Consider the following 16256-nt stretch of genomic DNA (forward strand, 5'->3'; position numbering starts at 1 on the left):
GGTCTTTGCAATGGTCCTAACCCCATCCTCTGCTGCCATCAGAGCAGCGCTGGGGGGAAGCGCCCCTGGGGGCACTCAGGTCATTAGTGCTCGGGGCAATTAGGGATGGGTATGAGCCTTTGGGGCTCCGGGTTTTGCACCTTCTCCCCACGTCCTCGGCAGCCTTGCTCAGAATTATGGAAACAAACTTTGAGTTTGTCTTTTTTTTCCTGCTTTTCCAGCGCCCCTGAGGCAGTTTGGGGTTTACGGCTCAAGGTGTTGGTGCACCCGGGGACGGGGATGAGGGACCCCCACCCCACGCTTGCCAGCCAGGCACAGCAAAGCCCCGGAGCAGACACTCACCCAAAGTACACAGAGATATTTTTTTTCTTTTTAATGCGTTTTTATTGCCTCTCCTTCCACAGCCCCGTGGGGTGGGATGTCAGCCCGCCGGGAGCAGGGGCTGTTTTCCAGCCCTGCCCGGGAAGAGGAGCAGCAGCCGGCGGCCATGGGGGGAGCGGGATGCTCCACCGGCCCCCCCCCACCCCAGGGAGGGATACGGCACCCTCCCCATATCACTGCCCCCTTCCCCCTTTGCTGCCTCGCAGGGAACCAGTTTCCCCCATAAAGAAAGTGTGTAAAAAAAAAAAACCAATCTGTTTTAGGAAGACTTTGAATCGTATAAAGGTTCAAGTAGCACAAAGTGAACTAGAAAACCAAGTCCTGTACATCAGCTTATAAAATTTCTAAATAAAAAAGAAAAGGAAGAAGAAAAGACATGACGCGTCAGTGCAAAGGGCAAGGCGATGCAGTGATGTCCCTCCACCCCAGCACCCGGGACCTCGCTCAGGCCGGAGCCCCTGGGGAGGCAGGGCCTGGGCGCCACCGTCCCATGTCCCCTTCCAGCACCAAGGTGCCCCTTGTCTGTCCGTCCGTCCCTCCGTCCGTCGGTCAGCGCGGGTACCGCGGCTCTAAAGGGCCTACAGCCGCATGATCAGGTCCTCCTTGTTCTTCAGCAGGAACTTCTCGCAGGCTTCGAAGGTGGCGCAGAAGTCGGAGGACAGTCCTGCCACGTTGGTGGTGACGTAGTTGAGGTACCCCGGCGTAGCCTGGTTGTAGTAAGCCACCTGCGAGGCACGGGAGATGGTGAGTAGGGGCATGTGGGGATAGGAGAGCCCCCGCAGTGGGGTGCGGGTGGGCACGGCCCCGCGGCACGTCCGCAGCATCCCACCTTGCTCATCTCCTCCGACTCCGGCCAAATGCAGAAACCGGAGCAGAGCGTCTCCCCCCGCGTGAAGCCGGCGCTGGCTGGGTGGGTGGGCAGCGTCACCGACCGAAAGGCCACCACGTAGGGGTCCCTGGGGAGGAGAGAGCCCGGTGAGCCGGCGCAGAGCAGCCGGCGAGGAGCAGGGGGTCGGGGTCGGGGATGGGGATGGTTACCCCTTGCTGCAGGGCTTCCGTCGGGACGCCAGGATGACAAAGTCCTGCGGCTTGTTCTCGTGGCTGAGCGTCTGGCTCACCACGTGGTAGATCATGTCGTCGTCGTCTACTTGCTGGACGAGCTCAGCGCTCCTGCGAGGCGGGAGGGGACTGGTCAGAGAAACCCCGCTGTGGCCCCCGCATCGGGGGGCTTACACGTTTACAGCCCACTGCCACACCCAAAATATTCTGATGGGCCCAAAATAGATGTTTTCTGCAGCACCCATCATCAGCCCAGGCGAAGCCGGGACAGGGACGCACAGTGAAAGGTCTCTAGGAGCGATCATGGCTCCAGGGCAACACACTTGCTCCCAGGACAGCCCAAAGGGATGTTCCTCCACAAAATTTAAGGTTGTGGGTTTTGCCAGGGGCCGGGTGCCCCCAGGAAGCCCCACAGCACTCACGCGTAGTGTCTGTCCCACTCGTGACGGCGCCGCAGGTCGGAGAGCAGGGAGAAGGCTTGGCTGGCGGCGATGTGGACCGACATCTCGATGCGGAAGGAGAGGAACTTGTCCTCCTCCAGCGTGTACATCCGCACCTCGGGGAGCACAGGGCAGGGGCTGGGACGCGTTCGCCACCGCCGAGCCCGCCGGCTGCCCCCGCTTTGGGGGCGAGGAGCAGCGCGGGGGGACGGGGCAGGGTTTAGTACCTTTTCCTTTTCCCTGGCGAGCGCCCAGTTCGCTTTGGCCACCAGCGTCTTCAGCGCCGAGACGTTGTTGTAGCTCAGATAAACCTGGGGCAGGGGCAGCGCATCAGGGGCGGGCTGGGGCGGGGGGGGACAGGAGGCAGCGACTCCCTACCTTGGGAGCATCCTACCTTGTTGCTTTGGTCCCAGGGCACGGAGAGCGGCACCTCCGTCTGTTTGCAGGAGACGACGTATTTTCTGCAGGGAAGGAACAATTTCCCTTAGGGTGGGACACAAAGCCACCCACAGACTGTCCCTGTGCGCCAGTGCCGAGCCCCCCCCTCTCCTCCGTCCTCCATCCCTGCATCCCACTTGCTTTTCCTGCTTACCGGTCCAGCCGAATTTTTTTCCTAGCGCTGGCTTCTCTGTACCTCCTCTCTCCTTCCTGATAAATGGGAGAAGCACATTGGGTCAATAGCAAAATGAGGCGGGAGGGGGGAACCCCAGATATCTTTTTGGGAGGGGGCAAAACGTTCAGCAGTGGAAAAGCCCCTGCGCTCGCCGGCTGCCGGCCCGGCTGCGCTGGCAGCGGTGGTTAGTGATCAACCGTGAGCCATTCCGGCATCGCCGTCGCTCACTGGGATCACACGACGGGCACCGGCGCATGAGGGAAAAACCCTTGCTGCGGCTGCAGAGCTGCAAACAGCCGCCGAAACACGAACTGCGTCCCCTGCCACATGCAAACCTCTCCTCTCGAGAAACAAAAACCCCCCCAAAAAAGCAGCTTATTTCAAAGAGAGCAATAGCACAGTGCTTTAAGGCAGGCGGAGAAGCGGTTTCAGGGAGCCTGGCTCCGGCCATGAGATGCTCTCCCAAGGGTGGGAGAAGAGTCCTAGTTTTAAGGCATTAAAAAAATCAGGTAGGTGGGCACGGATCAGCCATGGGGAAGGTGACGCCTTCGTTTGCTCATGCTACAAAGTGTCCCCAGACAAGTTTTTCTTAAATCTGTCTCGCGTGACAGATTTGTCTTAAATATTCGGACCCAAGGAAATTATGGATCAGGGTGCTTTGAAAGGTAAAAACAACCTAAAAGCTTTGCATTCTTTCCCCTAAATTATAGAAAAGATGAGCTCAAACTTGCAGGCAACATTCTGTTAAGCCTTGCATGGCTAATGCGTCTCCACTTCTGCCCGGGCAAGTGGTTTATTTTATTGTTAGCTATACCGCGCAATCAATTTCGTTCACGCTTGCTACCGAGCAATTTGATTTCCATCGTCATCAAACTGCATTTGTTTTGCCACGAAGCCGAGAGCCTTTCAGGGCTCAGCGGGGACTCCCGGGGGCCACCGCGGTGGGGAGAAGCCAGCCCTGCCCGTGCTTACCCCCGGCTCGGGTGCCACCATGGGCAGGGTGCGGGGCCGGCCCTCCTGGTCCAGCACCACGAAGGTCATGAAGGCGCTGTTGATGTGCCTTCGGCTGATGGACATCTCCTGGCCGTACGCCTCGGCGCAGACCCCCACCTCCATGCTGGCGGGGGCGGGGAGCAGAGAAGAAGGGGTGAGGGTGCGGAGAGCCACCAGGAAGGGCAGGATGGGGACCCCTGGCCACTGGCACCCACCTGTTTTTGAAGGCGTTGTTGACGATGGCTTTGAGCACCAGGCGGTCCCCGACTTGCGATGGTCCCCGAAAGTGGAACATCTCGATGGCCCGCAGCGTAGGGTGGGCATGGCACAGTCGGCTGCGGAGGACAGGTGTCACCCCCCCCGGCCACGGCACCCTGGCAGCCCCACACACCCTCCCTGTCCCAGCCAGAGCCGAGGATACCCCAAAAAATGTCACCCCTGGATTTCAACTGCCAAAACCAGCCATGAGAGGGACAATAAGTAGAGTGTGGTGAGTGTGAACCCTTCCTTGGGTCCTCCAGCGCCATCCACCCATGGGACTCGCTGTACGGCATCACCCAAGGGTGATGTGCTGGGGACCGTCCCTTTGGAGGGTCCCTACAACCCAACCCAGCTGGACACTGCCCTGGCTGTGTGTCCCCTCCAGGCACGCCATCTCCCCCTGCCAAATCCCCATCGGGTCACCTGGCTGCGATGGTGGCCACATTCTCCATCCAGGCCATGATCTGCCCACCGAAGGTGTTGCCCTGATGGTTGGCGTGTGGGGGCAGGACCAGCTCCACGCTCTCCACCCGCGTCTTCTCCGCCGGCACCGCCACGCTGCCGTCCCGCGTCTCCAGCTCTGGCATGGGGGGAGCATGGGATTCAGCATGCCAGGTGGCCAGTGGGACCCACAGACCCCTTACCTCCTGTCCTCACGTCCACCCTCCCACTGCATCAACCCCCCTTCCCAGTTTGGGGGTGCTGGATGGTGGGGCTGACACCCCCCTCCACGGCCAGGGCATCCCCAAACTACCCTTAAACCCCCGCCACGCATCCCGCTGAGGAAGGATGGTGTCACCGGTGGCTGTCGGGGCTATTTTGGGGCTGGAAGCCCCCGGCTGTGGGACACGGTACCAGTCTCACGGGGGCTGCGCGTGAGGAGGTCCTTGAGGGTGTCCTTGTGGACCAGCCGCATGCGGCGGCGCTCGGCGGCGATGCTGTACTCTATCTTCTCCTCCTCCGTCTGCGGGGTCAGCGGCTTCAGCTTCACCTGCAAAGGGGGGACACGGGCAGGGTGAAGTCCTGCTGCCAGGGAAGGCAGGGCTCCTTCGGCCGCCGACATGCGCTCCTATAGCACCGTGTGTCCCACCGTACGTGTGTCGGAGCCAGCCGCGCTCCCCCTGGGTTGTGTTACAGCTGCTCACGGAGGGGCCAGAGGGCAAATGACTCCTTCAGCTGGATAGGGATCCCCTGGGAGGTGCCACAGAGCAGGGATGGCACTGATGCGAAGGAGCAATCCTGCAGTGCTGGCAGGGAGGGACATCCCTGCCCTCCCCGGGCACAGAGGAGGGGACGGCAGCAGTAGCGGGTGGTTGCCCTCTGGGCCCAGAGCAAGCCGAAAGCCCCGGCATCCCACCGTGCACCCCACACACATGGGATAAGGGAGCACAGACCCCATCGTGTGCAGGTAGCCACGAAGCGACGGCGCATGCCGTGATGGAAATCCCAGCCCAGCTCTCCCCAGAGAGGACATTCCCTGGCTGCCTCTGCGCGGGGGCCGACTGAGCCCCCGCAGCCGCTGGCCGCCGCTCACCTTGCTGCCGAAGGGTCCCTGCGCCACGAAGGTGGCGTACGCCTTGCAGATGCTGCAGTGCTTCCCGCTGCACAGGTCCTCGTAGCTCACCTGGATGCCCACCTGGGAGAGGGCAGAGCACCCCTGAGAGCCGGCTCCGCTCCCCGGGGACCCGCATCCCTCCAAGGACAGCAGGAGGGGGCCGACACGCGGGATCAAAGCTGGGAATCGCGGGAGGATTTGGGTGTTTTGCATTTGGTGGCGGTGAACGGGCACACGTGGCTGGTGGGGACGGGCACGCGCCAAGGGGGGACAGGGGCTGGGGTGAAGGTGGCGGGGGGGCGGCAGACGAACCTCCATGCTGGAGTTAAAGGCTCGGTTCACTTTGGCTTTGATGTTGACAACTTGCCCCACACTGAAAAACAGAAAGAGGAGAAAGCGCACCGGGATCAGCGGGGGACAACGGCCCGTGGTTATCCCGCACGCGTGCCGGCACTGAGCATCTCCCCACGCAGGTGGCTCATTGCCCACGGCGGTGGTGGGACAGGGGGGACATGCCAAGACAGCCGGCAGGACATGGGGACAGATACCCCCACTCGTGGGAGCCCGCGGGTGTCCAGCCCGGTGGTGAGATGTCACCCCCGAGCAGCTGCATGCAAACAGGTCCCAGGTCGGGGCGGGGGAGGTGGTGCAGGTGCCCGATGTTTGCTTTGCACCCCCCGCCATGCAGGCATGCACGCTCCTGCCAGAGCAAACAGTTCCTCCAGCCTCGCATGAGATGTCCTGCACAACGGGGGCACCCATGGGGTCTCCCCCTGGGCCCTCCATCAGCGGTGGCAGCAGCTCCAAAGCTTCAGGCATCTTGACTGCTCCCATCCCTCTTCCTCTCCAGTGCCTCCCAGCAACAGACGCCTTGGGATACTGGGAGACGGCAGGAGGCAGGATCCGGCCAGTGGCATTTCGCACCATCTCTCACATGAAACATCTGCTGGCAGCAAACTGCTGCTCGCAGCGTCCAGGAGCTCTCCTCTGCGCCTTCAGTAGGCTTCAGAGTAAACACGCAGACAGCTTCAGGTCTGCAGCCTGACCTGATCCAGACTGGTACCGACCAAATGAGCAAATGCAGCTTATTGGCGACACTGACAGCAAACAGAGTCTTTACCAAATGCATTATTAAATCAGGAATGTTCCTCATCCCCTAAAGGAAACCAATGCTAGGAAACTCAGTGGAAAAATAAACCCTAGGACCGCTACTGCAGGTTTGCACCGTAGAGGGCTCAAAACCAGAAGCGAGGAAGAGTCAGCGTGTGCTTCAGCACCGTAACTCCCCCCTCGCCCCCCCCCACGACTTCTGGCTCCAAACAACCATCATCATCTCGGCTACTCCACACGCTCTGCACCTTGGCCCTGGCTGGAGCAGGGAGGGTGCGAGGCTGGGACGGTGCCTCCAGCCATCCTCTGGCACGGACCCTGTGCCGCCACGGCATGCCGAAACGTTAGCGGGGTTACGTGGGCAGCCTGCGTGCACCCCCCGGGCCGTGCCGCGTCAGTGGGGTTAATGCTCCCAACTCACGGCAGCGCTGCGTTAGGCCGGCTGCTCTAGGGCTGCAAACGTCCGTACCAGACACCGCTCTTCCCGTCCCGCTGCCCAGGAGGGTTTATATACGGCTGGCTGGTGCGAAAAGAAAAAGCAAGATGGGGGGAGAGGGTTAGAGATGAAGGAAGCGGTAGGATGGCGAGGCTGGAGCACGGATGCTCCAGGTGGGTTTGCAGCGAGGGGCGTGCAAGGGCAGGCACGTTGGCAGCCCTGGCTGTCTATATTACATCCCAAAAAATGCTTTATCCTCTCTCTCCGTACCAAACGGCACAAGCCGGTGCCATAAAAGCCGCATGAACCCACGTGCAACCCTCCCAGGAGGCTGCACTTCCACGCGGCAGGGCTGAGGGATGGCGAGCATCCCACGCAGCCACCACCCTAAGCTCTTCCCACAGCTCCGAGGAAAAACCCCGCCAGGCCCCATGCACAGAGCATTCAGCCGGACCACAGCAAGCGGGAGCTGAGCCGGGAGCAGCACAAATTCCCTGACCCCTTGGAGCGGTGCCCGGCTCACCCCCAAGGAGGGGCAAATGCTTTGCAGGGCTTGATTTAAAGCTCTGGAACATGGCTCGGGTCCATCCTCCCACTCCCGAAACCCACGAGGAAAAGCTTCCAAGGCAAAGCTCTCCCGGGAGCTGGAGCCGTGCGGCGCCAGGCACAGCACCCACAGAGCCGGCTTGGTGCAGGGCATCCATGCCGGTGGTGCCGCCCAACGGGGACCCCAGCCTCTGCCAGTGGCTTGCCGTCCCGCCAGCACCATGACATCGATGTGAGAGGGAGAAAGTGGGAGTTTAGCGTTTCCTGGGGATGACGGACGATCACTATAGTTTAGATTAGTGGCGGTTTTTGTCAGAGTTAGGTTGATGGTTGGACTAGATGATCGGAAAGGTCCCTTCCAACCTAGAGGATTCTATGATTCTTTGGTGAAACCCAAGAGCAAGTTGGGCTTCCTGGCACCAAACACATCAGCCGACAGCCTGGGACCCCAGCACCAGCCCCGGGTGCCCGGACTGGTCTCTGTCCTCAGCCGGCAGACATGTGTCCCCGGGGCAGACGTGTCCCCTCCATGGTGGTGGGCTGCCAGGCAACAGGAATCCCATATGGCACGGCTTGTTGGGCAGGGCCAGCCTTCTGCCAGCAGGTCCCCAGGGGACGGGGGGTGCCAAAAACCCCTCTGCTGGGCACCAAAACCCTGTGCCAAACAGCCACCAAGCCCCCTGAGATGGTACCCAGTGGGTGAGCAGATGGGTGTCCCCCTGCACGGGGTGGGTCTCCGAGAGCTGAGTAAAAGTGGGTGGCAGCAGCTGGGCTCACCGGGGGTGGCAGGGCAGGAGAACCACCATAGGCACATAAGGCCTGTGCCTGGTGGGAATGGTCTCAATACCGGGAGCTGCGGTGGACGAGGACGGACCCCTGGGAGGGTGGGTGTCCCCCAGGTCAGAAGAAACCTTGTCCCCAGCGGCTGCGTCCATGGGGTTGGGCACCTCCATGGGGGCAGCACCCAGGGGTGGCCAGGACCAGCTGGGGAGGGGATTTTGGCCGGGGAAAGCTTAGCCTAGTGCATCTCACAAAGGGATGTGCAAGGAGGTCCCACTGTCCCCAGCCCCCGGTGGGTGGGTGGGTGAGCCCCACCGCACGCCAGCCACCCACACGGCCTCCACAGAGGCACGGATTTGCAAGATTTAAGTTTTCCAGAGCACAAAGTCAGAGCTGTTTCTTGAACAAAGCCAGGGAGGGGCTGAGGTCGGGGAAAATACCGGGAAGCCAACCCAGCAGGAGCTCCCCAGGCGACCAGACAGCGCATAAATCAGAGCAGACGGTTGGTCCGCAGCCCCGCGACGGAGCCGGAGCCTCAATCCCTGGCATCGCCACTGCATCTCCTCCCCTCCCAAACACGCTGCTCCCTGTCCCGGCTCCAGCCCCACCATCCACGTTGCACCCGGCAGATGGGAAAAACCCATCCATCCCCACGCATGCCCCGCTGGAGAGCCGAGTATTTACCTAATGGTGTGCTCAAAATAGATATCATCCATGGAAGCCGTGACGCACGGGCAGCCAGCATGTCTCTCGGCTGGAAAAGGAGAAACAAACTGCATCAGCTACCTGCGGCAACCCGCCGAGCGTGCCAGGGGCACGCACGCTCCTCCGCCCTCCCCTGTCCCCCGGGCTGGCCATGACGGTGACACCCTGGCTGGCGTCCCTTTCCCTGCCCGTGCCCGCCCGCCGCGTTGGCAGGGGCCGAGAGCGGAGTTTGGGGTTTCTCCACGCCGTATCAGTGTGGGTTTGCAGATGTTTAGGGGTTTGGAGGGTGTGTTGTAGCTGGGGGGGACGCTGCCCTGCTGTTTGCCTTCCCTCCACGCTTCCAGCCACGGCGGGGATGCAGAGGCAGCTGATACCGGCTCCCCGTACACAGCAAATATTGTAAAGCCGTCTTGCCATTCCGGCTTTCCCTTGGGACTCTGGGAACCTCAGACTGCACAATTGCACTGGGAACCTCCTCAAACTGGAAAATTGTACCCATTTTCCTGCCATAAACTCCCCGTGCTCAGCGAGCTCCATCGCTCCTTGCTGAGCGGAGGGAGCGCAGCCCCATCCGTCCGTCCAGATCTCTCCGGACACTGCCGGGATGCCGGGGACGTCACCAACCCGGTGACCAGCACAGCAGGCATGGAAAAGGCCAGCGTTTGGGAAGAAGCAGGCGTTGATTTTGATCTGTGCCCGAGCAAGCGTGCATGCTGCCGCGCACGTCTCCTCCCCTTCTCCTCCTGCTCTCTAATTACTCAGCAAAATGGCATGACGCGGGTCCCCAGCTGGCGTCAGCTCCCAGGGACGGCGCTGGACGGCCGGGCACGCCGCCGATGAGCCGGCTCATGGGGACACCACCATGTCGCTTCCCTCCCGGGGCGGCGGGATGATGGCTCCGGTGGGAGAGGACGGCTTACCGGAGAGGCAGGCGGCCGTGTCGATCCACTTGAGCAGCTGGCCGGTGCTGAGCTCGCCGCGGTGGTTGGTGTGGCAGGGCAGCACCAGCTGGCTCATCTGCACCTCCGTGGGGTTGCGGGGAGGCGAGGGGCTCGCCATGGCCCCCGGTGCCTCCTCCCGCTCCCCTGGATCCCGGGCACGCGGCGGAGAGGTCGAGCCCTGTGGGGATGAGAGCTCCATTTTACCCAAACGGGAGGAAAAACCCCCAAGAAAATGGTGACCCACGCAGCCCCCTCCCCACACAGACCCAGCAGGACCCCCCAGGCCTTCACAGCCCCAGCCGCCACCAAAACCCACCCAGCCCTTCCCAAAGATGTGATGCCCGCAGCCAGAAGGAAAAAAAATAAAAATCCCTGTAAAAGGAGCTCCGTGGGTGATCGCCGCAGGTTTCCAGGCCATTTATCACCCAGCCCCGCTGCTTCCTCCCGAAAACCGTGCAAAAACCCCTCCCAAAGTCAATCAGTTCTCTGGGAAGGAATTTTGGTCTGCCGACAGCTTCGTTTTTAGGGTGCGGGAGCCAAGGGTGGTTTTGTGCTCCCGGGGCTTGCTCCCGGGGCTGGGCAGGCAGCGATGCTCCGCACCTTCCACCAGCACCCCCCTTTGCCAAAGGAAACACTAAAAGCAGTTTTTCCTGGCTGTTATAAGCAGAGGGGGGGGGTGTGTGTGTGAAGCATCCTCGGTTTGGGGTTGTTTGCGCAGTCAAATATGTTCCTTATTCGCAGTTTGCCGGGCACAGAGCCGCTCCTGCCTGCTCCCTGCCCCGCGGGGAGATGGGCTGTGGAGGGGGGGGAGGCTGGTATTGCGGCTGTGCCGGCAAGAAAAATAGCTGATTAGACGTCAAGTGAGCCGTGTTACACAAGGGGTGAACTCGGTTAGCCCGGTGAGTAATTGAGGAGACACGAGGAGCCGTCTGGGCTTCGTTACAGCCCTTCCTTCCGCTTTCTGCTCCCACCGCGGCTCCCGGTCACAGCACTTGTTGCGAGAGCCCGGCTGCAGCAGCTTCTTCGCCCTTTGGTTTGCCCGGCTTCTTTTAAAGATGGGTTTATGCCGAAAATGAAGCTTTCCCGACTACCCTGAGCTCACCGCCTCTCAGAATAGCATTTTTCTCTAGCGGGTCTAACCTCTGTTTCCATAGCTACTGGTACACGACATCCCCGGAACGGCACAAACGTCGGCTTAGCAGAGACGGCGGTGAATGTGGCAAACCAAACCTATGGCAAAGGCCCCCCCCCTTCCCACGGCGAGACGGATCCCCGGCCACCAGAGCCCCTCCGGTGGGCTCCCAACCCCTTTGCGAACCTCCCGGGCCGTTTCCCAGCGTGCCGAGGTGCCTACACGAGTACCACGGAGCTATTTCGGGAAGCCGGCAGGCTCTGGGGCACGAGCCAGAAATGCAAAGAGCTTCCAAAGCCGCCTGCTGCAAAGGGAGCAGCCAACCCGGCCGGAGCTCCCGACGGGTGTTTTCCCGATGCTCGCCGTTTCTCAATTTTAGGGAAAAAGCTGGCACCCTGTGGGAACAGCCCTGACCCTTCAGTAGCCGGCAAGAGGCCAGGGATGGTGATGGGGAATGCATGGGGAGTGGATGCAGCTGGAGCAGGTCCCCGCACGGGGCGGCATCTGCCCGGCACAGCCCTGGTTAGTAGCCACTGGCACAACGGGGAGCCCCAGGGTTAGTTGTATGGCACAGGGAGGGGTACCTGGAGGCCATTGCAACAGAAGCTCAAGATCTCTTCAGGGACTACAATATTCTCCTTGACCATTTTTAAGAGACACCTGGAAAGGAGAAGAGTGGCTGCGGTTACAGCAGGACGGGCAGAGCCGGGGGTGGAGGATGCCCGTGGCTGTCCCCCCGCCGGGACAAGGCAGCGTGTGTGACGGATGACGCAGAGCCACCGTCTGACAAGGGGGTTGTCACACCTTGTCCTCACGCCTCATGCTGACGTCCCTCCCCACCCACTGGACCCTCGCCAGCACCTATCGGGGTGGCTGCCGGAGCCGAAACGGAGAAGGGTGAACCCGAGGCTCACGCCTGCCATTCCTCGGGGGTCAGGTCCAGTGCTCGCCTGCTGTGATGGAAAAACTCCCAGCTATTTTGGAGTGCGTGAGCGAGCCCAGGATGCGGTGCCACAGCCCATCCCTCGGCCGGTGACGCCCCGTCAATACTTTCCGTGTCGCTACATGTGACAGCGGGCTGTGTCTTGAAGCTGCCCCGGCTGGCACGGTGACCCCGCCGCGGTCACAAGACAGCCGGGAGCATATTTTTGGCAGCGGGCAGGACTCAGGCTGCGGGTGGTACCGGGGGCAGCAAATGGGAAGCGCCCGTCGCCGGCAACACCGCCGTGCCCTGCACCGGCCCCTCTGCCACCAAGCCCTGGCATCCCCCAAGGGCGTCCTGTGCCCTTGGGTCCCCGCGGGCTCCCTGGCCACATGCACTGCGGCCGGGTCCCGGCCGGACACGGTGGTGGCATCGCAAGCAAAGGCAGCGTGGGAGCTGCAGCAAAAACAAGTGTAAAAGGCTTTATATTTACAGTTTGCTTTTAAACACAACATCGACGGGCCCTTGACGTGCCCTCAGCTGTCCCGGCAAACATCCCTCTCCCATGCGGATCCCTGCCAGGTTGCCGGAGGCGGCAGCTCCTTCCCTGAGGCGTGGGACTGACCAATTTTGGCCCAACACAAGAGTTAATCTCCTCTTTAGCAAGCTGGGCTTGCTCCCCAGGTTTGCTATATCGCAGGCACAAGGCGGTGGCGGTGGCCCCGTCACACCCCATGGCCACAGCTGCCAACACCGGAGGGCACGCGGCTCGGGCCACGGAAACCCAAACCTGCTCCTGGCTCTGCAATCGTGTCACCTTGTCCCCTGGGTTGGGTTAGCAGGAGGAGGGGAAAAAAAAGAAGAGCTGCCTGGTTTGTATCCATTTCCCTCCCTTATTTCCAAGGTGGTCCCAGCCCACGCTCCCAGCCCGGAGCGCAGGGCTCTGCCCCGGGAAGGGGAGAACCCCGGCCACACATGGCAAACATGCTCCAGAGACCCGGAACCATTCAGCCGGTGGGTATTTATAGAGTATTCGGTTATCGAAACTAAGCGAGCAAGTGTCTGTCCTCATTAAAGTCTTCAGCCTCACTCAACTGTCACATTTTTAAAGCTGTTGACTGATGCAGCCCTCGGGTCACCATGGCAACGGGATGCAGTACCCAGGCGATGATGCTCTTACTCTGTCACCCCTCGAGTGACCCACTTCTACCCAAAAAAAAAAAAAAAAAAGTTTGCATTAGAAAAAAAAAAAAACCAAAACCTTCCAGCAGAATATTTTTCTTGCCACGCTCGCTTCCTGCACTGCTGAAGGCGTAAGAAGCCCGCAGAGCAAACCGGGGGAGCGGCACAGAGGGGGGAGACACCCTGATGGCTCCAAAAACATGGGGGAGAGGGACTCTGTGGCACCCCACTGCTGTCCTATACCCTGGCAGGGGGGTGTCCCACAGCACCGAAGCTCCGGGGATGGTCTCTGCTGCCGAACTGGGTGCTGGCCTCTTGGAAAATCACCAGGGAACCATCAGCCCGCGGGCGGCCTCCGTGGCAAAACCCCCCGGGGTCCCGCAGCCCCCGGGATGCTGCTGGGAAGGGATGCAGGAGAGCGGTCGCTCCCCCCTGGAAGCGGGATGTTTGCTTTAGCCACCCCCAAGCAGCGGATGGGAGGGAGGGATGAGGGTGAAGCCAGGGTGGGGGTCCCGGGTGCTGGGCCGTGGGGGGCTCTGGGCCGAGCAGGGCACCCTCACGCCTCGAGCCAGCCCCAAAAACCCAATCCCCGTTCTCCCTCGCCTGGCTCTGGTCTCCTAACCCCATCCCAGCCCCTCGGGGCATCCTTATCCCTCCCTGGGAATATTTAAAGAAAAAAGGGGGAGATGGGGGGGGGGGGGCGGGGGGAGGAAAGCGGCGAGAATGAAGTTCTCATGGGGGATTATTGGTGTATAATTGAGCAATATCCATGGTAACAAGCAAATCTGCACGCGTTAAAAAATTAACCTGACCTACTTTGGGAAATTCCGCCGTCTCGACGGGGCAGCGAGGGCTCTCCTTCCCCCGAGACCTGGCCCACCAGTCCCACTGCCGGCACCGGCAAAGCCCCAGTGCTCCTGGGGATGGGACGGGCAGGTTTGGTATAAGGGCAGATGTCCCCTCTGGTGGGACCCCACCGGCGAGCAGTGGTGGACGTGCCCGGCCAGGCTCAGCTCCATCCCCGGGACGAGACCCCTGCCACTCGCTCGGGTGCAAGGTGCCAGCTCCTTTGAGAGCCATCAGGATGGTGGCCCCGTGGGATGAGAGGGACCGAATTGCCAGGTCATGAGATGGCGAGGACGTGCGGCAGCTCCCTGCGACGGGTCTCGGTGGGAACCCAGGAGGAGCCCAGAAGAAAGGCCAGGGCGCCCTGTGAGTGGTATTTTTGGGACCACACGTCACACTTTCTCTAGGATTTCATGGAGCAAAGCAAGGCATGGGGCCAGGAAAGTGCAAACCGAGGGCCAAAGACAGCGGGGGGCTGTGAGGACAGTCCCCTTCACGAGGGGCTTCTGGTTTTACATCCACCACCCATGGGAAACCTTTGCTCGGGGTGAGCACAGTGGGCTCCCTTCCAGCCCCCTTGTGTCCCTCTCTGACACTTGGTTCAACACTGGGTGAAGCATCCCCAGCTCTGGCCGTGCCCGCAGTCCCCAGCCCCATCCATGCCCCTGCCCAGCCGCTTCCCGCAGCTCCCGGAAGGCTGGTGCCGGTTTGCCAGCACAGGGGCAAAGTCTCCCCAGGGAGTGTTTCAGAAGACAAAGGTCCCCTGGCACTGCTGCCTCCAGCCCAGGGGGAAAGCAAAGCCAAGTGTCACCGCATAACAGCTGCAAACACCGCTGGGGCCAAATTTCAGGAGCGTGGGGACAACGGCATCGCCCAGCCCGAGCACCTTCGCCCTGCCGCCCACAGCTTCCCCCAGGAAGAGATTGCCATAGCATTAAGACCACCATGGTTGAGATCACCATCGTCAAGCCCACCAAGTTGGAGACCACCATAGCAGAGACCACCACAGTGAAGACCACCATGGTGAACATCACAGTGGTCTCCACCCTGGTGGTCTCAATCATGGTGACCACCGCAGTTGAGACCACCAGGGTGAAGACCACCAGGGCGGACACCATGGTGGTGCAGTGGTCTAAACACTGGTGGTCTTCACCCTGGTGGTCTCAATTATGGTGACCACCACAGCTGAGGCCACCAGGGTGGAGACCACCAGGGTGCACACCATGGTGGTGCACTGGTCTCCACCCTGGTGGTCTCAACTGTGGTGGTCACCATGGCCGAGACCACCTCAGTTGAGACCACCAGGGTGGAGACCACCAGAGTGGAGACCACCACAGCATCATGCCACCCACCCTATCCGGCCACCCATGCTGCCCCAGCCAACCCCGGCGCATCCTTCTGCCCTCCCCACGACACTAGCATTCCCGGCAGCTCTGTGCCCACACTTCCCAAATATCTGCCCCCCCCTTTACGTGAAAAAAGGCTGATTCAAGCCAAACCCCCCCCCCAACATCCCTCCCAGCACACCCAAAAAGACCTGGGGGGTGGTTGGTGTTGACGGTGCCGATGCAAGCCAGGACAAGCCACCACTCCACTGCCGGGCATGGAAGTCTCCGGATGCCGGCTCCGGCTCACCCAGCCCCCGGGTGTCCCCGCCTTGTCCCCATGGTCCCCAGCCTCTCCCCCCGGCCCTCACCTCAGCCAGAAGAAGCTGAGCATTTGCAGGCGGCGGCGAAGGGACGGCTGGCTCGATGGAGAAACGTCCGGACACCTGCGCGCGCGCGGCCGGCACCGGGCGCGGGCGTCAAGGCCAGAGGCTGGCGCAGGGCCCTGGGACGGGGCCAACGCACACCCCCCCGCTTCCTTAAATATAGCCACGCACAACTTTTTCTTAAGGTAGCGCTTGGCAAATCTGCTCTTCGCCTGGAAAATGGCCGGCGCTCCGGAGGTTTGCACCTTGGCCGATGCTACGCCGCAGGAGCCAAGGTGCGGGGACGGCGGCAGAGCCGGGGATGGCGGCGGGAGGCACCGACACGCCGCCAACAGCTCCGCGGGGCAGGATCCGGCGGTTTTCCGTTCATTTCTCCCTGGCTACAGCGTCCTGGGTCCCCTCCCCAGCCCCAAGCATCACCCCTTCTTCCCCCCCGTCACCCCAGCGAGGGACAGGGGGGTGCCCAGCGGGTCCCCCAGCCCCCTCGGTACCGACGGCACCGTGTCAGCACCAGGGTCTCACCCCCCCACGCTTAAACCTGCCTAAAAATATGTGTTTTTTCCCCCGGAGCTGCAGGCACCGATGCCAGGCTTGCTGGCTGGGAAAGCCTCCGCAAACTTCGCCGGAGCCATTCCAATCGCCA

The 16256-nt window shown here is 61.5% G+C and overlaps 1 protein-coding gene across 5 annotated transcripts; it reads right to left on the reverse strand.

Moving 5' to 3' along the window:
• Nucleotides 1–371: 371 nt before the first annotated feature.
• On the reverse strand, nt 372–15749 carry ACOT11 (acyl-CoA thioesterase 11). 5 transcript variants are annotated; one of them, XM_063344337.1, is made up of 18 exons: nt 15599–15749; nt 11537–11612; nt 9800–9998; nt 8859–8928; nt 6882–6932; nt 5615–5675; nt 5282–5383; nt 4603–4738; nt 4171–4327; nt 3702–3821; nt 3466–3610; nt 2473–2528; nt 2275–2341; nt 2108–2191; nt 1863–1996; nt 1420–1551; nt 1211–1337; nt 372–1106 (listed from the first exon to the last, which is right to left on the reverse strand). In XM_063344337.1, the coding sequence occupies exons 1-18, from the start codon at nt 15619–15621 to the stop codon at nt 960–962; spliced, it is 1887 nt and encodes a 628-aa protein (XP_063200407.1). In that variant the 5' UTR covers nt 15622–15749; the 3' UTR covers nt 372–959. The 5 variants fall into 5 exon arrangements, with proteins under 5 accessions (XP_063200407.1, XP_063200406.1, XP_063200409.1 ...); XM_063344336.1 differs by lacking the exon at nt 15599–15749 and adding an exon at nt 15440–15527; XM_063344339.1 differs by lacking the exon at nt 6882–6932.
• Between the last annotated feature and the right edge of the window lie 507 nt (nt 15750–16256).

Source organism: Chroicocephalus ridibundus, chromosome 8 (assembly GCF_963924245.1).
Source record: "Chroicocephalus ridibundus chromosome 8, bChrRid1.1, whole genome shotgun sequence".
Classification (NCBI taxonomy): domain Eukaryota; kingdom Metazoa; phylum Chordata; class Aves; order Charadriiformes; family Laridae; genus Chroicocephalus; species Chroicocephalus ridibundus.